The sequence below is a fragment of the Lonchura striata genome, chromosome 5, assembly GCF_050655825.1.
Source record: "Lonchura striata isolate lonStrDom1 chromosome 5, ASM5065582v1, whole genome shotgun sequence".
NCBI lineage: Eukaryota > Metazoa > Chordata > Aves > Passeriformes > Estrildidae > Lonchura > Lonchura striata.
Window position 1 is genome coordinate 63,894,754 of NC_140707.1, and position 21,073 is coordinate 63,915,826.

At 45.4% G+C, this 21,073-nt stretch overlaps 1 protein-coding gene across 1 annotated transcript; it reads left to right on the plus strand.

Annotated features, from left to right (window-relative positions):
* The first annotated feature begins 363 nt into the window (after window positions 1–363).
* TNFAIP2 (TNF alpha induced protein 2) lies at window positions 364–17,964 on the plus strand. The gene is made up of 12 exons (XM_021528930.4): window positions 364–521; window positions 6,145–6,496; window positions 8,108–8,735; window positions 9,993–10,107; window positions 11,318–11,443; window positions 12,137–12,237; window positions 12,327–12,425; window positions 12,606–12,729; window positions 13,693–13,815; window positions 14,677–14,832; window positions 16,111–16,232; window positions 16,627–17,964. Exons 2-12 carry the CDS (start codon window positions 6,157–6,159, stop codon window positions 16,766–16,768), a joined length of 2,076 nt encoding a protein of 691 aa, XP_021384605.3. The 5' UTR covers window positions 364–521; window positions 6,145–6,156; the 3' UTR covers window positions 16,769–17,964.
* Window positions 17,965–21,073: the final 3,109 nt, after the last annotated feature.

Genomic DNA, 21,073 nt, shown 5'->3' on the forward strand with positions numbered 1-21,073 from the left:
CTGATCCCCCCAGGACACGGGTGCCCCTCCTGGCTGCCAGCGCACTGCTGGCTCATGTCCGGCTTGCTGTCGACCAAGAGCCTCAGGTCCCTTTCCTCATTTCCCAGGCTGTTTGCACACTCCGAGGTGATCACCCCAGGTGCAGAACATGGCATTTGTGGAGGCACCTGTTCTCTCCCTGACGGCGCGTTTCCAAACTCGCAATGGGACACATCACAGAGCCAAGCCCTGGGGCAGTGAGCCCAGGGGCAGGGGCAGGGCGCCTGGGCTCAGCTCCTGCGCAGGGACCGACCCTTGGGACCGGCACTCCGCTGCCGGCTGCCTTCCCCCCGGAGGGGATTTCTCGGTTCCCCGCTCTCGGGGGGAGGTGCAATTGGAGTTTCCCAGCAGCCGGGTCCCGCCCCCGCTTTCCTCCCCTTATAGCCGGGCAGCCCCCGCCCCGGGCACAGAGCCTTTGACAGTGCGGTGACAGTGACAGTGCCGCTGGCCGGTCCAGCCCCGCCGCCCGGAGCCGCCGCACAGTAAGTCCGTCAGTCTCGGCTCCTGCCCCTTCCCCTCGGGCCGGCGTCTCCCGCTTCTCCCGAGCCGCTGCCCCGCTCCGGGCTCGCTTGCTGGGGAGCTGGGGGGCTCTCTGCTGGGTCCGAGAGGGGGGAACGAGGGGCGTGTGCTGAAGGGTGGCTTGCCGGGCACGGGGACAGGTTTCAGCTCCACCTTGAAATTATCAGAATGGGGAATAAATCGGACCGCTGGCCGGATAGCAGCTCCAGGCACATCCCAGGGCTGGGCACTGCAAGGATAGATATATGCCTGGTAATTCCATTGTGACAGCTGGGTGTGATTTGTGCTGCTTTTCATCTAAATTTCAGGGCACAGGCTTATGCAGTGACTACTGTAAACCATTCACCTCCTTCCTACCCCTCCACCTTCCAACACCTTTCCCAAAATCCAGATGTAGGTTTTGGGCACCAGAGCATCCTAAACCCAGATCTAGCACTGGATTCTGGTCCACCATTGCACTTCTGCCCTCTCCTCTTTGTCTCTGTTTAAAGGAAGTGGTTTTCTCCCAAACCACAGCAAAGTAATTGGATTATGATTCACTCAATGTTTTTTCAATGTTTGGCTTCGCAGAACAAACACCATTTCAGAGCCTGGACCCGGTATGGCCCCGGACAGCCCCTGTGACTTACACCCTGCCAGGGTCACTGTGCCAAGCTGGCACATTTCTGCATTGCCATGCTTGCCCTTTTGTGACTGCTTTTTCCTAGCCAGGGATGTCCCACAGCTCTTAGGATTTGCCTTTTCCCAGAGCACTGAAAAAAATCCTCTAGAAATTCCCTTCTGTCTTTGTACAGCAGCCCCATATCCACTGCATCAGCTGTTCAGCACAAATTGAAAATTCAGCCCTGGGGTTAGGATCCTTGGTGTGTTCAAAGCAGAATTTCTTATTGAGGTTGCTGCAAAGTGAGGAAGAGACTTTCTGTGACTGGAGCATATGGCTGATCTAGAAGCCACGGTGCCTCGCTTTGACACCCAAGTTCAGAGCAGAAAACCTGAAGAAACACTCACTCTCCAAAGTGTCAGCTGCTTGCCCCTACCAAGGGACCTTGAGGCTTTCCAGCTCTGATAAAGCAAATCACAAGGGAGCAGAGAGCTCAGGTTTGGGTTTGCTTCATTCACCTTCTCTATGAAAAGATGCTGGGAAAGCCAAAGAATTTGAAAGTGCCGAGAGAAGCTCCCAGGGACTTTGTTTATCTTCTCAGTTGCTGTTAGCTGTAGCAGAGAACTTTGCAAACTCCAGGCCTTAAAGAAGGATTTGGCTTTGGAACTGTATTATGAAAACAAAACTCTAGACAGCAGCAGCTGGTTGCTCTTTCAGCAGCAACAGTTCAAGATTATGCTGCTCAGATTTGAAGCAAGAAGAAAAAAATGAGGGTATTACAGTCCATTCTCACTGTTTTTTCCCAATATATATATATATAATTTTCTCCTTCTCTGTTTGAAAGATTCTCACTAACAATAGGAAATGATGATTTACTAGATAGTTTTCAGGTGTCAGTAATTTAGGGAAATCAGATTCTCATTTGGAAATGACTGCACAGCTGTATCTACATATGGTTTTATGCTTGCTTAAAGCATCTCTCTCATGCCAGGTGAGATATCCTGAGGTCTTCTGCCTGCTCTGTCACTGCCATTCCCCTGAGTCTCTTGGGTTCCTAATCACTCCCTGTCCTATAGGGATGCCTGATGATGCTGAGGCACATGGATTGAGTCCTCTGGGGAGGTTCTGCTCCTGCCTTGGCTATTTTACTGGAGACAAATTTTGTTCTCCCTCAGCTCCTCATTAGGAGCAGAATTTGACCACCATCAGGATGCTGCAGGAGCACATATTGGGTGGTGGGTGTCTCACAGAGGTCTGCAGATAGGACTATGGATGTGAGCAGCAAAGTAAAGCCTCAAGGTGAGGCTCTGGGTGGCCCAGCTCTTCTGTGGGCTGTGATTTCCCACGCAAGCCAAGTGGGAGCCCTCAGATTCATGGTGTCTCCATTCAGTACTTAACCCAGATAGCAAAAATGGTAGGAAAAAAGCCTCACCTCATAGGAGGTCTCCCAGCGTGTAGAGATTGGGTCTGGCATCTCTGTGGACTCTTTGCTTTGATGAATTAGCAGTTTGTTTAGGTGTTAGCACACGGTCTGAGGTACACTAAACTCAAACTGCCTGCATTGCTCTACTGCTTCAAACATGGCTTGGCCCATTGCAATTCCCTTGTGTGGGCAGATAGAGAACTTTGCTAGATAACTCTGGATTTCTGAGAGGCTGTGGGAGAGTGGGAGATATACACTAAAATGAGATATAAATCCTCATGACCTAGGATATCAGGAGGCTGGAGAGGACAAAAAATCCAAACAAATGCTTATTAATAATGGCAGCAACTCAGAAAAAAGAAGCCAAGAAAAAGTTCAGCAAAAAAATTGAGAATAGGAATAATTAACAAATCTCTTCCCCTGAGTGCTCTCTGGCACACCATGAGCTACCCCTGACCAATGAGAGCATTCTGCATGAAAGCCAACTTCTTTGATGAAGAAAAGGAGAAAATGGGAAGCCACTGTGCCCAGAGTCTGGGCTCGGTCCTTCTGTGTCTTGATTCTGCTCCCAGTGTTTCCCTTGCCCTTGCTGGCCACCCCAGAAAAGCTCTAACTCAGAGGTAGGTGCTGTGCTCAGCAGAGAGCTTGCTATATCCCACTACAGCTACACCAGCAGTCACAGCACCACAGTCCCAGTGCTGCAGGGCGTCTGGACTGTGGCAGAGGGTGCTCTGTGATCTGTGCTGCTCTTCTGGTTCAAAATCAGAAGCTGAATATGCTGTGTCCAGAATAATTGGAGCTAAAGGCTCCCTTGGCACAAACCATGTTGCCACATAACAATAATGAGTATTACAAAGAACATTAAATTAGTAATAATACTGAGTTGGGAACAATGTCAACTCTTGACCTCAAATCATTACATTTCCCAAGACTTGACTTTGGGTTCTGGGAAATGATTTAGCATTTCTCCTGAAAAAAAAAAAAAAAATGGAAGCCTGCTGGAGTTTTAGCAGGCTTTGATTTGTGAGAAGAGCACAGACACAGAGGAGCAGCTTGCAGCCTCCAAGCCAAAGCCAAGCTCCTGGCATGTTCTGTCTTCTGCGTTGAGCAGGAGCACATGCTGACAGAGGCAGGAGGTGCAGTGCTAGCACAGCATCTCCTTCCTGTGTCCCCCAGTTGTAATCAGGACCACCTCCTTTTAACTGAGTATTTCTTGTAGAAAGTGTTGGCATTTTTCTTTTCTGTAAGTTTCTGAAAAGCATTTCTTACAGTAAGATTTTGGTTATCTAACAATAATGAGAAGAGATGAACAGGGAGTGTTTGGTACCATTTGGCATTAAGACTGCGGCTGCATTTCAAGGCAGAAGTGGGAATGGGGTTTACTGGGTTTTTGCTGCAGGTACAAACACAAGCCAACCAGCAGTGGCATATGATAATCACTGGGCAAGAGTTCAGGCTGGCCAAATGTGAAAGCATGGCAGCTTTTGCATCGACAACCTTACCTAGGTGCTTGAGGCTGGCTTTTTTTGACCACTACCATGACAAAGTTCTGATGGATATTAAAAACTCAGCTTTTAACCAGACTAATCATTCCCTTATGGACTTTTATATGTGTAGTGTCACTTCAATGCTTTTCAAAGATCTATTGCATTTATCTTGGCATTGAGGAAGAACTGAAACTTCAAAGTCCACCTTTGTGATCATCATTCATCAAAATTAAAGACCTTAGCCTTTTGGAAGGGGAGAGATTTCTAACTTTCTTTAGTTAGAAAACAAACAAAAAGAAACCAAATAATGCTTTGTTGGAAATTACAGGAAAAAGAGAGAGGACTCAGATGAGTCTGAGTCTGTGCTTGAACAAACAGGAAGGAAGGGATTTGTCAGAATTAATCTAAACACAGTGTTGTTGGGAAATGCAGGTTATGAAAAGAGCCCTACAAAAAATAGGACAGAGCATGCCTGTTGCCATGATTTTTTTGGGTTGGTTGGTTCTTTTTCTTGGTATTTTTGCAGAGGAAATGTAACAAAAGGGAGCTCTTTTCCACTGCTTTTCGGATTCTAGTGGGGTATCCTGACTAGCATAGCTGGAGTGAACTGCAGGGAGTTTCCTTCCCTCCTCAGTACATGTGCTAGGGAGATGTAGGTGCAGAGATTCTGCCATGGCACAGCTGCTGGCTAACCTGGGATTAGCTCACTTAGTTAAGAGTGTGGTGCTAATAATGCCTTTGGTTGTGGCTTCAGTCCCTGTCTGGGCCGTTTACTTCAGAGTTGGAATTGGTGATTCTTCTGGCTCCTTTCCATCTCAGACTATTCTGTAACTCCTGTCAGCTGGGCTCTGGTGCTTGCTCATGCAAGGAACACTCCTTCCCAAATGAATTTTCATATTTGTTGTGTTGAGAAGGAAATAGCATTACTAATCCTGAACATGGCCTGGCATCCAAAGCAGGGAGAAAGGAAGCTTCAGCAAAGCCAGGCTATCACTGCTCTGTATAACTCAGCTGCTACCATTAACTTGACACTTCAAAGCTCTCCAAGCTGCCAGAAGCCAGCAGGAGGAAACATAATTAGAATGAAAAGCCAGTCTTCCAACCAGTTTTCCCAGAAATAAGTATCAAATTTTGTATCAGCACGACACATATCAACATTATAAACTTAACAAAGGTATTTGAAGATCACCACATTCTGGCTGTATAACTAAAGCCAAATTCTTCATTTGTTTGAAGTCTAATTTTTCTGCTATTACTCAGTACAAGTAAACCAAAACTTGCCTGAGAGTTCTTCATACAGATGTGCTTCAGTCGCCTGGAAAGTCATTTTAAATAAAGCATAATTAGAATAAGGATTGGAAACTATGAGTGACTTTATTTATTTACAATAATTGCACAATTATAATCATTGTACAAATGGTTATAATTATGTGAATAAATATTTTGCTATCTATTGAATTATAGAGGAACATAATTCTAAATATGAATTCTGAGAAGAAGTTGTAATAATAACAAATTTCTGTTGTTAATTATTTGTGGTGTAAGTGTTGGTGGTAATGCAGAACTCTGGCAGGATAATGTCTGTTTAAACAAGGCTAAACTACCCTGATCATTGTGCCTTGTTCCCACTTACCTTGAGCACAGATCAGGAAGAAAAGGCCCTGAGTAAGGGGGTAATCGATCCCAATGCTATGTACGAGTATGAGAGTTTTGTGATTACTTTGAAGACACAGGACACTTATCCCACCCACATCACTCATGTGCCCATCCATGCTCATGTCCAGTCACACAGCATCCCATGGGAGAGCCTGACAAGCTCAAGGTCTCAAATCAGGACATCTGAATCACCCTCAAAATGGCTTTTTGATTTTTCTCTCATTTAGACCAGAGAGCTGCTTCCCTTCTCTGCATTAGCTGGGATGGTTTTCTCAGGAATTCTCCTGTGCTCACACCAAATGTGTAACATTCTCCATGTTGCCCACACATACGCCTTGCCACACTTGCTACCTTCTCTGTGGTATTTTTTTTCCTAACTGTTGTAATCTGATCCTTTTTTTTTCCTCTGAAATTTACAGGCTAGAAGGAAAATGATGAAAATGTTACCTTTTTTCCAAAGTGGTCCTTTTGGAATACGCAGTGGATCACAGGGATGCATTGATGCAAACAGACCATTTGAAAACACTTCACCATCAGTAGCTGAGCAAGTCCCTGTCTGTCCTGAGCCTTCTGCAGATGAGATCTGGTCCAGGGACCAGGAGAAGATGAGAGAAAGGCCAGAGGCAGCCTGCAGAGCTTCACGTGCCTCTTCCATCACAAGCAATGAGAGTTGCATCTCTGCCGGGGACAGCCCTGAGAAGGGGAGTAAAGGAATAAAGGGAATGCTGAAAAGTGCATTTAAAATAGTTAAAAAGACCAAGCCACCCAGTGGTAAGTGCTCCTCCATCCTCCTTGCACCACTTCATGGGCCATATTAACCTCTAGAGGGGCTGTATGAGGGAGGAATTGTCCCCTAGGGAAGAAAAGATACTGATAGATTGAAGTGACTTTTCCAAGAAGCCTGGGGAAAATTGGGCTGAGGGAAACATAACATCAAGTCCTAGTCTTTTAGTACCAAGGGCACAGTCCTTGAGGAGCTGTCCATTTGCAGGCTTTCTGTCCAAAACAAAACTTATTTCTACTTCCCATGGGGTGACAGAGAACTGTGGGTGGATGAGAAACCAAGGTGTAACTCTCAGCTCTGTTCCTCCATCTCCTCCTACAAAGTCTCGTTGTTTTAGTACAAATTATTTCATTTCCAGACAATTGGCATTTCTTTCTCCATGTGTCAAATGCTTTCCCTAACTGGTGGTTTTCCTTCTTGGCCTTGAATTTGCTGCTGAAAACAGGCCTTTTGTACTTTTGTTCTTACTGCTTCATTGCCCCATCCCCAATGTCTTTTTTTTTTTAAGCAACCAGAATTGCAGAAAACATTCCAGATGAGACACCACCAATGTGTGGTACAATATATTTCTATTTTGCCATCTCAGCTGGATATTTCTCACTGAATACATCCTGGGGTCATAACTGACATGTTCACTACCACCTCCCTGTAAGGCTTTACTAATTCTCTAGGCATCTCTCTTCCTCCTCCATCTCAAGCTGATTCACATCTAGCTTGCAGCAGAAAATCCTATTTGTTGCTAAGTAACTTTTGTTCTATTGCATTTGTATCTTGTGTTTTGTGCCATTAAATTTCAGCCCATTTACTGTTCAAGTTATCCCATTGTTCCTGTAAAATACACCAAGCCCTCGGTTTTGATAATGTCTCTGAACTTTGTGCAATCAGCAGATGCCAAAAGGGCACTCCCAGCTTTTGTGCCGTAATCTTTAAGGACAAATGAAGTAAGATGAGTTTCATGAATAATGTGAGCTTTCTCCACCCAGAGTCCTCCATGCAAACATTACACACTTAACAGATCTTACTTTGGGATATAGCTTTGCCGTTTTAACTAATAACTTCCTAGGTTTCCCTGTTTCAAGTAACTGGCTGTAGTTCAGATAAGATAGTTCAATTGTATTCGTCTTGCTTGCTAAATGTGTCCTCCCAAACAATTTCACAGGTCAGGTTGTGCCAAATCTATTTCTGGAAAACCCATGTGGTATTTCCTTCAGCAAATCTTTAGTTACATCTTTCTGTCTACCTTATTTCTAATGCCATGCTTCTGACTTGAGGTCATATTAATGGGAAGGGGGATGAGCAATAACTAACTAACTGCACAAGGCTAAATTTTGGAAACAATTATAGGTGGCTTGTGAATAGCTGTCCATATGCAACACACTGGTGATGGCTATTCAAGTTTCCATTGCCCCAGTTAAAGGCAAGCTAGAAATAATCTGATCTTGAATTAAACATACTTTCTATATGGTGTAGAAGCCCAAGAGCTAGCATTTTGGAAATATAAGCATTTTTTAAAGAATATTCCAGAGCCATCATTTTTTACAAAACAGAAGTCTAAATATTTACTCTTGGTTAAAGAAAGGCTGTTCTGTTTTCACCAGTCAAACAAGTCATGGATCTCCTTGGAGAGCAAAAGCTTTGTGATGCCATTCAACATCTGTTTGTCCTGGAGAAAAGCCTGTCTAGCAAAAGCGAGGAGGGACTGAACACCAGTCAGAAAGACATCGAGTCTGTCTATGAAATTCTGAAGCACAAAGTCTTCAGCACCTTGAAGGATTCTGTGCTGCTTGCAAAAACAAACCCAGATCTGCTACAGCAGGCAGTGGAAGCTCTGAAAGAACAGGAGAAGGAAGATCAGAACTACATGTCAGAGAACCCACCTGACCAAAATATGCAATTTAGACCTAGAAAATGGAAAGAGCTTTGGATGGCTACAGTAAAGGAGTCGGTGGAGGCTCGAATGAAAGACACAAGCCGTACTCCTAGAACTGAGAACCTCTCTCCAGTTGGCCAGAACCTCCTGCATATGGGAAAGACAATGAAAGAAGATTTGACAGTGGTTGCCAAGTATATTAACAAGCTTTATCCTCCTGAGTTTAATGTGTTCAGCACATATGCAGAGCTCTACCACAATTATTTTGCCACCCAGGCAAAGAAAAATGCTGAGTCTCATCTGGAAGACAAGGATATTTACCTTCTTCTCTCATGGGTGCACAACTTTTATCCAAAGTAAGTGGGATTTTATACATGTTTACCCCTGGAAATCAAAACAGGCTCATTGGCTGCAAACCCAGGCATTTGCTTGATTTATGAGTTAGTATTACTGCGGTGCAGTCCACCACCTGGCTAAGTTACTGGTGTTACTGATGATGTGCTGATTTACAGTCCTGGCCAGAACAGCCAGAAGGGACTCAAGGCTGCTAGTCTGTAAATGAAGGGTTATTTCACCATTCTGGCTTCTGAGCAACAGACACACAAAGGTTTAGGACTTCATTTGTGGGATAAATTGGTCAGGTTCATTGCCTTGATATCTATTCCAGTTGCAGACCTATAATAATTCTTAGAAAATTTGGAAATTTCAGCCCTTTGTACCAGAGGGCAGACAATAAATAGAACAACCTGAGATACAATTATCCTGGGGATGGAGGATGTTGTTTAAATGTTACCCACAGTCTATGTTTTCCTCACCTTTAGGAGAGTTAGGGGTGCACCCCTGTGAGAGGACACCATCAGCCAAGGGTCCCCATAAATTCTGTATGTTGTTGAACTGAAAATATTGCTTGTTGTGGCTAATAGTACTGGGTGGAGAATTGAGGGCTTTCAGTTCTTAGGTGGAAACCAGTAAAGACACCAGCAATGTTTCTTCTGTTCCAAAGTCGTTCAGCTCCACTTCTTCCTTTTTGTGTTTCACTGATGAGTGCAGTGATTCATTGTTGATCCCCGAAGTTTTCCACAGCCAGTGTTGTGCTCTAGATCGGGATATTCAGATTTGAACCAGCTTGTGTTTGGAAGTGAGCAATTGTGAGGAGCAGGGCTCAGCCCAGCTCTGGGGACAGTTTTGGCCAGGGTAGCATCTGCTTTCGGAGTGTTGCCAGAGGCCACATCTGGGTGTCTGCTGAGGGACCACCTCCCAGCCATCAAACACCAGCTTTTCATCTGCTTGCCTCTCTATATGGATGGAGAGAGGTCATGTCCAGAGGCTAGATTCCCCCTCTTGCTTCAGGTCCCCATCCCCACCAGAGCACAGTGGCTGGTACACAGGACAGACCATGACTTCATTCACAGGGTTGCTTGTGGTCCCACCCTCACAGGTCTCACCCCTGGCACATACTCAGCTTCTCCAAGTCCTGCCTGGACTAAGGACAATGTACATTTCCATCTGTTTTTTCACTGATATCCTCAAAAAGTGTTAGTGATTTGCATCAACAACTGTCTTGAATTACACTACCCTTGGAAAATACAATTGTTTGGCTTTTTTCATTCCAGAGACATGAGAAAAGATCATGCTTTAGCCATGGAGTTGGATAAAATTAAGCTTGGAAGCCTTCTGCCTTCAAGTCTGAGCAAAGAGCTTGAAAATAAATACCTTGACAGTGAAGAGGTAAGAAAGGTTCAGACACTCCTCTTCTTCCCTTCGCTGCTCCCATATGACTCCTCAGAGAAGCTGTGACTTGTCCTGCACACACACTTCTTCACCAGTGAACCACACACCCTACACACCCTTCCAGGGAAAAGCAAAAAGCTCTTGTTTGTTTTTGGGGAACAGGTCACCTTTCTGCTAGGTGGGACTTGCAGAGCAAACTTCTGCTTAGCACCGGGAGCCATGAGAAAATAACTGCTCTGTTCTTGTAAATCATGTGGCAGCAAGAGGGGGAAAATCCAACAACTAATCTTTATGGGCAACTTTCTAATTGCCTGATAAATCTCCAGAGGGATTTATGGTCCCTCTCACAGGAATCTCTGAAGGATCTTGGATTACTCCTGATCTCTGCAGAGGTGCCAGACCTTGGGTGAGCACCAAGCATCAAGATCTGGTCTTGACAAATCTGCTTGTTTGATGGAGAATTGACTGGTCTGCAGAAAATAAAAGTTGCTCTGGTTTTTGTATCACCCTTCCCTTAATGGAAAAAAGCCACTTTTCCAGTACTCCCATAGCTTAGTGCTTTTGGCATTTGGGGCTGGAATTCCTGGAAAATGAGAAGATGAGTTCCAAGTTTAGATGCAGTCCGTGATGGTTTGCATATGGGAGAGGTGGTGTGAGGTCTGCAAAGCACATGAACAGGGCACTGGGGGATCAGCAATACTGCACAGATCATTTTCCAAAGCCTCACTGCAGCACAGAGGGATCAGAGCAGAGAAAGCCTGAGAGCACTTTGTTTCCCTCTCCTGCACTTGTGTGGCGTCAGAAGAGCTCATGAAAAAGGATTGCAAAAGCAGGTAGCTCTGAGTGTGACACACACAGAGTGCGTGGCTGGGGGAATTTGGGCTTTGGTACATGTAGCTGCTGCAACCTTCCTACCCACTGCTCCCCTCCCTGCCCTCCTGATCCAACTGATGTGGAGGTGTCATGGGATCTTCACTTCTACCTGAAAATACTCAGTATTGTGTAGGTGGGTATCATGAGAGGGTTGTCCTTGCTGTTGTGAAGTCATGGGTCAAGCATGTCCTAACAAGGAGCCTTCATATCCCAGCCAGGGCTGAGGAAAATGTGCTGAGCCAGGCAAAAGGTGGGCGGGTGAGTAAAACCTGCATAAGGTAGGCGCTGTTGCATCCATGTTGTAGTAAATGCCATTGTTCTTCCTTCCCTAAAGGTTACTGTCAAAAATTCACTGAGCAGATGTTTAGATAAAGAAATCCAAAGATGGAAAGAAGACAAGGAACCAGAGAAGCTAAATGGGCATTTTCAGAGTGAACTTCTAGGAATATTTGTTATCCAGGTAATACAGAGCTATATTAAAAATAAACAATTGCATCCTTTACCTATTTAGGATTTGAGACCAACTATGGTCAATGCAGAAGAGGAGAAGGCCAAGTCACTTCTGTAGAGTGGTAGCAGAAGTGAGTGGTACAGGGAAACTCAAAACCATGGTCTGTCTTGGGCCTGGTGTACCATGGGATAGAGGCAAGTGCCTCTATAAGCAAAACAAAAAGAAAAACTGCCTTCATTCTCCTGTGCAATTTCTTATGCATCCCCAGCAGCAGAGAGACAGGCTCAGTTAACTGAGAAATTAGGTGTCTGTTTCTTCCTCCCAGGGAAAGTGCCACAGGCAGAACTGCCTCTTTCTCTCCTCTGGCCGCAGTTGAGTTTATTTTTAAAAAAATAAACCTCTCATATGTTGATGTTGTTGTGATTAAATTGTTTATTTAAATGCAATCGAACAACATTCAAAAAAAGAAAAAAAAAAAGAAAAAAAAAAGAAACTAAACCAATTGTCAAATTCCCCACTTTCTCAACTGTTTACTAGATTTTTTTTTCATGCTCTTTTTGAACTCTCAGCTAACTATAGCTGCTCTGTGTGGTCCGTTGCAGCAGGGGGATGCAGGAGAGCTGGGTGCAGCTTCTTTTACCCAGCAAACCTGGCCTTTTTGGAGCAGGCAACATTTAAAATTGATCTTGCTTGTTTTGTTAGAGTATTTATAGCAGCCAGAAGCGAGCTGAGGACATCAGCAAGGCTGTGGGTGAGGAGCTGTCCCGTCGGCTGCTGAAGGAGCTGCCAGCCTTCCTGAGGAGGTGAGCTGGGGAGGGGCTGTGGGCAGCAGGGCTGGCACAGCACCTGGGCAGCCACTCACCCACCTCTCCTCTCCCCATCTCCCCTCCAGCTACAGGGATGCCTTTGAAGACTTCAAGGAGAAAAGCAAGAAGCACAGATACTACAAGCCTATACTGATTGCAAATATTAACAACTGCTGGAATTTTAGGTAAGAATCCAAAAGAAAAGGTTTTGCTCCTTCCTCTGCAGGTAATGTTTAGAGGGGAGGTACTCCAGAGTGAGAAGAGGTAGAAAAATCTGCCTGCAGGAGGTTTGGACATCTCTGAATTTTTTTTTCTCTCTCTCTCCTGAGGAAGATTGTTCTGACCTGGCTGGTATTTTCTTGCAGAGAATACACAGAGGAATACGTGCCAGAAAAGGACGACAGTAAAGCTGATATCCTCAGCACTCTTGCTGATATTGAAAACAGTGGCTTTGATGTGCTGCTTCAACAGCTCTTTGCCCAGCTGAAGGTACCATATCTGTGCCCCACGTCATCCTGCCTCATGGCTCAGCTGATACCAGGGCAGGGCAGGGTCTCCTGCCGTGCTATCTGTTGCTCAAATCTCTGATTCAAATCAGCCACATTCAGAAGGGATAGGATCGGATCAGCACTAACCCACACTGCTGCTGAAACGCCCACAAAGCTCTCCTTGAGCTGGTCCTCAAGCCTGCAGGCAAAATGGGTGCAGTGACATAGGCACAAATGTGCAGGTGAACATAAAACTTGCTGATGGCATCCGAGACAACGGCTGCAGTAGGAGAGTCTTGACCTGTAGTTGTTTGTTCTCTACACTGCAGGAAGCCATCACTAATGGCATAAACTGCAATTATGCAGCTTTTGGCTTCCCCATAAAGGTGACCTGAAGGGCATTTCTGTACTTTTGGCTTCTATTTTTTTTCCTTTTGTTTGTTTATATATATATAACACAATCTTTTCAAGTTAAGCAATTTTGGTGGAGGAAAAGGAAGCGTAGGAGGCAGGAATGTTCAGCCACAATCTCTCCTGCTTTCTCTGTAGAGCCTTTTGGAAGGCACAAGAGAACAGGGGTGCAATTTTTTTTTTTTCATTTTCCTATTTATTGACTGTGGCTGAGAAAAATTATGATTGAAAACATTTCATAAAGATTCCTTTTTTTCCCCTGATGGTTCCATAATTCTTTAATCAGACAAGATGGTGAGGGGGAAAAAAAAAGCAGAAATAATAAAAACACCTCCAATATGAACCTTTCAAGCCCTTGGTCTTCTTCACCATGAGGAACCAAGAAGGTGACACAGCCCCTTGTTCCCCTGTCCCTGTAAAGCATCATCACACACCCCTACACAGACTACACACCATGCTCTCACTACATGAGAGACTCTGCATGTAGAAATGACAAATATACATGTGCATAGAATTTGTTTCAGGTAACTTAGCAGGTTTTCCATTTTTTCAGCCAATGTACAAGAAGTTTACAGAGCATAAGTGGGACTCCAGCAGTGAAATTATGAATGAGATCATTAAAACCACCAGCAAACATATTTCAGACTTCCAGACCTTAAAGGACCCGTTTTACCATGTAAGTCTGAGAGAAATATTGGAGGGATTCTGGGGGGCTGGGGCTGCATTTTCAGCTCTGATCCTCTATGGCTTGAGCTGCCTTGACCTCTGGTGAGCTGGCCTGGCATCAGGAAGCCTCTCAGGCAGGGTTTCCACCAGCATGCAGTTTACCCAGATTAGGCACATAAATCTTAACCTCCTGTGACAGAAACAGACTCTTGCAGCTCTGCTGCACTGTTTGCAGAACAAACCACCGCTGATGAAGAGAAAGTGCTTTAGAGACCACCCAACACGTGGTTTTAATTACAGATTCGGTTTAGCAGTCTTGAAACACAGATGCAGCTGCATGGTGCAGTTTCATTGCTCCTTTGATTGCCTTAAGGACTGGAGGAGGTGGATGCAAATGGGACAAATCCCAGAGAACTGAGCCAGAACCACATCCTCACTGGTGCTGGACTATATATGAAATATCATCACATCAGACAATATTTGATTTCCTGTCTTTGTCTTTTTAGTAGCTGAGACAAATTATGATGTTTTATGTGTTAGAGAGAAGAACAGGAAGAGCAGCATGAATTCCTGTTTCTCTGGAATACTGTTACTCCTCTAGCACATGGAAATTTTTTCTGCTCTTTAAACTCTTCCCAGAAGGAAACAACATTTGGAAATCCCCATTTTTACTAGAGCACAAAGAATTTCTCAGCATCTAGGATGTGCTGTAACCAGTCTTGGGAGGCTGGCAACCAGGGCTGTTCCTGCTGGCATTGGTGGGGCATGTCTCACAGCCAGGATGGTTTTGTCCTCCATCCACACACATGCTTTGTTATGTCCCCAAGCAAAAGAGGGATGGATGGTGAGTCCCTCCTCTTCTTCCCAACAGGCTATTGTTGAGAAGATCCATGCCCGTTTGGTTAAAGAGTACATTGTGAGGCTGCTGAAAAGGAAGGTCAGCCTGAAAACTCCAGCACAGCAGCAAACTCTGGCCCAACATATCTCCAAGAATGCTGCTGACCTGGAAGCCTTCTGCACCAGCAATGTACGTGAGTGCTTGTCACGAACACATCACAGGGCACAGACACACTGAAAAACAGGAAAATAATTCTGGGAACTTTTGTTAACCTTTTCAACTCAGTTTAATTTCCTGCAAGGCAGGACCTTAGGCAGAAAGAGGTCTCTTAAAGTGCCTGTAGGCAAAAAAGCTGCCCTGTCAGCAGCCTGCCCCTCCCTGCATGGAGAGACATTATTTCATCCTCCTTTGTCCCATAGGCAGTTCCCTTTTGCAGGTTTATATTAATAGGGTCAAAAGACTTAGATACTCTTTTCCGGTTTCAGTACAGTTTCCTTGGAGGCTGGGTTTCTGTCACCCGATAGCTCGCTGCCAAGCCTCGGGATTGACCGACAAAGGCTTCTCCCGATCAGATCTCGTATGGAGCTGCAGGCATTTCACTGGCCACATCCCGAGGGGGCGTGCAGTTCAGACCAAAGAGAATATCCCGACCAGGTCTTTCAAAAATCTTCTTAAAGGGTAGCGTACAGAATAAATTCCTCTGTTGCCACACGAGCAAGATAACAGGTTTCCTCTCACCCTTGATTTCCTCCATGCTGCAGCTTTTAGGTCAGCCAGGGGCTAAAGCAGACAGTGTGGGTTCTGTGGTATGCAAGGAATTTCTCCACGAGAGCCACAGCTGGAACACTCCTCTCTGTCCTGAGATCATCTCCCTCCTTCCATGCCTATAATTTTGCCTGCAAAAAAAGCTAACAACTAAGCCAAAACCTGTCCTCCATCACCCCATGCATGTTTAACTGGAGAAAGAACAAGTCTGAGTTTCACATAGAGTAGGTAGGAGATCAGGCAGCTGCACCCTGGAAATTCCAGTGGTCAGGAAAAATCTTTAGTTGGGGCTTCTACCCAATTTTGGTGATACCTGGAGATGCAAAAGGCAGTGTTGTGTTTGGAGCTGGGGCAGAGCAGCCTGTGGCAGTGACTTACCTGGCCCATCAGACCTTGGTACACACACCAGGCAGTGCAGAAACCCAAGGAAAAGGAAATGAGCAGATAGAATGTGCTGAGGTGGATGTCTCAGTCTTATGGCAAACCACACACCACTTGTGTGAGAGGATTAAAAACCATCAAAAAACTAATTGAGTTTTTCCAAGGCTGCCTCAAGCAGAAACAGCACTGAAAACAACGAGGCACCTAAAATCACTGATGTGTCCTTTCCACTTGCCAAGAAACAGCTTCAGGAGGCAGCTCCTGGGGTGGAGGGTGGTTTGACCCCTATGATGTCCTGCTAACCACTTTTTCTTCTCACAGGGATCTCAGGCCACATGGCTGAATTCAGCACTCCCCAAACTGGCTGAAATAATCCGACTTCAGGATTTAGGTGCTATTAAAATTGAAGTTGCAACACTCGCCACAACATATCCAGATATCCGGTAAGAGATGCTGAAACAGATCTGCTAATACTCATAAGGAATTTTAATTGAGCCATAAAGCAGTCAAATATGAATATAGGTGAGCCTGTAAACCTTGATGGGGGCTTCCTTCCAGGCTGTGGCAATCCCAATTCTATCAGAAAGCAAAGGAAGATATGAGTAAAAGCCTATTGATATATTCCAAATTCTGCCCTGATTTTCTCCTTTACCTTGGAGATTCCCTTCCCTACCCCAAACATCCACAAGGGTCTTGTGTAGGACTGCCAGATGCTGAGCTGGCACCCACAGGGGATGTCAGCTCATGCCACAGGGTGGGAGCTACATCCTGGTGCAGTGGCCCTGACATGTGAAGGTGTGTGGGAGGAAATAACACCTGCCCATTTCTCTTCCACAGCAAAAGGCACCTGGAAGCATTCCTGCACATCAAAGCCAATTTGTCACGAAGTGAACTCAAGAGCATCCTGGGCTACTTGGCAGACAGCACAGCATCCACACAGCCCAGGGCCCCACTCTTCTCCAACATAAACGTGTCCTAGACCAAGGCATGCCTTGGGACTGCCCTGTGCTGGACTGTGGGGTGAGCTGGGGATGGAGACCATCTCCTGGAGCAATGCATGGCACACACTGCCACCTTTTCCTATGGAAAGTGCTTTGTCCCAGTCTGGTGCTCAGCATCTCTGTGGGAATCATCATCCTCCATGTGGGGCTGGGCACAGGCTGCACACATGGGAGGTGCAGTGCCCACAAAGACCGAGGCTGCTCTTCCCACCAGTCATGGATTCCCTCTGGTCTCCTTGGTGCCACCACATTCTCTGCCTGCACACTGCCCTGGTGCTCTGAAATCCATCTACCTCTCAGGGTGCCAAAAAGGCGACATCACAGACCAAGCAGGCACCACCTATGTAGCTTTTTATCTTCTAAGGAATTGAAGGGAAACAAAAACTGAAACCAACATTGGAAAAGTCCCATGTGAGAATGCTTGCAATCCATCTGCCTTCCTCTGAGCCAGGCAGGGCAGCTTTGTTAGGCTGGTGGGAGAGGCAAGAGGTTCCTGATGAGGAAGAGCTGCAGCTCAGCTGTGGCAGGGCTCCTGCCAGCCCCCTCTGAGCAGCTGCAGGCTCTGACCCTGGGCAGCAGCACTGCCCAGAGCCTGGGGGTTTCCAATGGAGAACTGGCCCTGGAGAGCGTGTGCATCCTCCACCTCTGTGAGGTGGGAGCACCTGGGCTCCGGTCAGTGACCCCATCCAGTGCATCTGCACAGAGGGACTATTGCAAGCTGCCTATTGCAATGGATTGTGTGGGCTAAGGCAGCAACTGGTAAAACACTTCGGATATCACTGAAGTCCTCCTTACCAAGGAGAGGACTTCCAGACCCCATTAACAGCACAGGCTTTGAATGGGGTGTGGATATGATCTCAAATGTCATCAGTACACACTGAGCACCCTGTTTGTTGTCACCGTTCTCTTGCTCGCTCTTTCCCCCTGTGCTGTGAGGTAGATATGATGTGAAAATACAAATGGGTCTCTTGTGAAACTGTGTTTTGTTTCTTACAGCACAATTTTTTTGGGAACTTAATCACCTGCCAAAACAGCACTGTGTATATTTGGAGACCTTTCCCTTCTCCTCTATGTCAACTTTTGCATCAGTCTCTGGAAGGAAGATGCCTGATGACTGTGCAAACTATATAATGTGTTTATATGTATAGTAATATACCACCAGTGTATTTTTGCATCCAATTTTATTTTTTCTCAGTTAGAGATACTAATTTACAATGTTTATAATAAACAGTATTCAAATATGCTAGAAAAGTTACAGTTTACTGTATTGCCACAGCTATGTCATTCTTCAAAGGGCCATTTCTCCCAGCCTGCTCTGGTGAATATTACCCACTGGTTCCAAGTATGGGGTCTTGTGGACTATAGACAGGCTGGAAAAGCATGGCTGATGCCCCTGTAGGACATCACTGAGCACAGTGGGCCACTCACTAGCAGTGGCCAGTGGTACACAGAGGAGTCTTCTGCCAACAGGTCCTGTGGCAAAATTGTGCTCCAAGTGAAAAATAGTGCTTTTAGTCTGCAGCCTGGCCACAGGCAGCACAAATCACCCTGTCCTTCCTTAAGCACACTCACACAAAGCTCATATAGACACATGAGTTAAAAAATTATTATTTAAACACTCGTCTCAGATACAGTTTAAAGGCAAATGCCAAAATGACTTCTGACTGTGCTGAGCATTCATGACAACTGTCACCTATTGGGTAACATTTTCTTTCCCAATTAGTGAAAGGTCATTTTATTGCTATAAAAATATGTATTTTGATTTAGAGATCTGTTTAAGGCCTACAGAAATGCACCATACAAGTGATTGCACTGATCTTTTAAAAAAAAATCCAGCTAAGTAAGTGTCCAAAGGGAAACAATATCTATTTATATATCATAATTAGCATGGGTAGGAGAAAATGGTTTTCATACACATTTTATAGGCCATATGGAAGTGCATTGTGTAATTCTCTTCATCCTGCTATAAAACCTCAGCTTTCATCTCTAATGAGCCCAGGAGACTAATTTATTTATCTTCCTGCATGAGTCGACATTTAAAATGGCATTTATTTATAGGTGGCATATTACACATAGCCAGGTAGCTTCAGGAGGTTGCACAAATGTCTTCTGATAACAGTGTTAGTTTGATATGATAAATAGTACTTCTAAAGCCTAAGTAAATAAAAATTTTCTGAGGTCAGTGTGGCTTGACTTCCTTTATCATGCAACCTCTTCTGATGCTGATGCCTGCCCCTCCTTGGAGGCAGAGCAGATAGCCAAGATTAAAAAAACTAGACAATTTTACAGAACAGTTAGGAAAGCTGGTTCCTAAGCACAGCTGCTGTGGCATAACCAGCTTTCCCTGTTTGCTATCATCTGTGTCCCCAGCACATCAGCACCCAACAGCCACCACACTGGACACAGGCTGAGCCCAGACTCCACTCACACACACTCCTGGCTCCCTACCCATCCATCCCACCTGGCACTTCTATCATTTGACAGAAGGATTGCAATTTGCAGTGCAAAAGATTAAAGGACACAAACCACAGCATAGCAGAGGGGGTACTGAGGCATTACTCCCTCCTCTGCTCCTGCAGGAGCCACCTGCAGTGTGCTGAGTTCCCAGGGGCACCTGAGGAACCCCTGCCCTTTCTGCAGGGAAGCCAAAACCTCCAGAGAGCTCACAGACTCAAGTGTGATGGGGAGAAAAAACCAGCAGAAATGTTTTCTTAGAGCCTGATCAGAAACTTTGGGAACTGCTGACCTGGAAATGAAGGGTTAAGGAGACAATGCCAGCAATTCCTTCCCTTTGAGCCTGGATCCTCTCTCTAAAATCCACTAAAAAATGACAGCACTGGACTAAAGACCACAGGATTTACTGATGTGCTGATTTTGAGAGACTCACTCGAGCAAAGTGGTTTGGTAGGTGGGATTTTCCAGGTGGACAGAGCTGGCTTCAGTGACATGCCTAGGTGACACATTCCTCACCTGCTAATTGCTGTAAAGCAGGAAATGTATGGGCAATTACATCCTTCACCAAGGATGTTGCAACGATTTGCCAACATCCATTTTCAAATCCTGCCTTTAGCATAGCTAATATGAACTTTAATAGAAGAAAACCTGGAAACCCCAATCCAATGGGAATGAAGCCTGGCAATGCATGGAACGTCCCAGATGAAAGGCACACCTGCAGTGAGTGGGATGGCAGAGCTTCCTTCCCAACAGGAATTAGGGCACACAGGCTGCAAGTCCAGCATCTCCCAGGAAGGTTTCACTTGATGCTCCATCACCTGCCTCCTGCTTGGTCAAAAGCCAGTACTGGGGACGAAACAGGCAGGAGCACCAGGAAGGAAGGATGTTTTGGGAGTGGGATAGAGGTGAGTGAGCTGAAATGTGGCTCTAGCAAAATCATGCTTTCCTGTGCTATAGACTGAAACCCATGAGAGTAATTGCTGCTTCCTGCATGACTTAGAAGAGGATGTGGCCACACCACCATGCTGATATCCTCGAAACACAAAATAGCTTTTGTGTAGCCACAATAATAGAGATGGCAGCTCATGCAGGGGATTTCAAGAATTACTCATCAATGCAGGAAACATGGATTTCGATCGTGCAATGGAGCAGAAACACTCATTAGGCTGTTCAGGGGCATGTTACAGAGGAAAAGTTAACTACATTTTTTTAAAGCAGTATGAAGTTTTTAAGGTTACCGTGAAGTGAATGTTCACACCTCCTGGGCACCATTTCTCCTTGCTACCAGGGGCTTTATCCTCCAGAAATCAGGTTTTAAAAAACCCTTTTGAACTGACCAGCTTGGACACTTCCCAACTGTGACATTTTTCATCTCTTCTCTGGGTCTTCTCAGGTATTCACTTCCTTCTTTCACCTCTCCACAAGTCTCCTGATGCCTCCCAGCACTACCCAATGAGGCTTTGGGATCACATTCTCCCAATTCTCTCAAGCTTCCAGTAGATAGGACACACCAGGGCAAATTATATACCAGCACCCAAAAGAACCATCATTTGAGGTTGAGGAATTCAGTGCTATTTATCCAAGTAGTTTTTATCCAACTAGGACAGAGCACTTCCCCTGTGATAAATCTCATAATGGACTAATAAAAGAGGAAAAATTATTTGGCAGAAAAGCTGAGCTCTCAAAAGTACTCCTCTCAAATGGGAGGAGGTTATAACAAGCCCTTAGGTAGAACAATATTGGTCCTGGAGGCTTCAAGAGATTTTGAGCCCTATCCCAAAGGCATGAGGCCAACCCCCAAGTCCCACTGGCAAAAGCAGTGTAGCTGA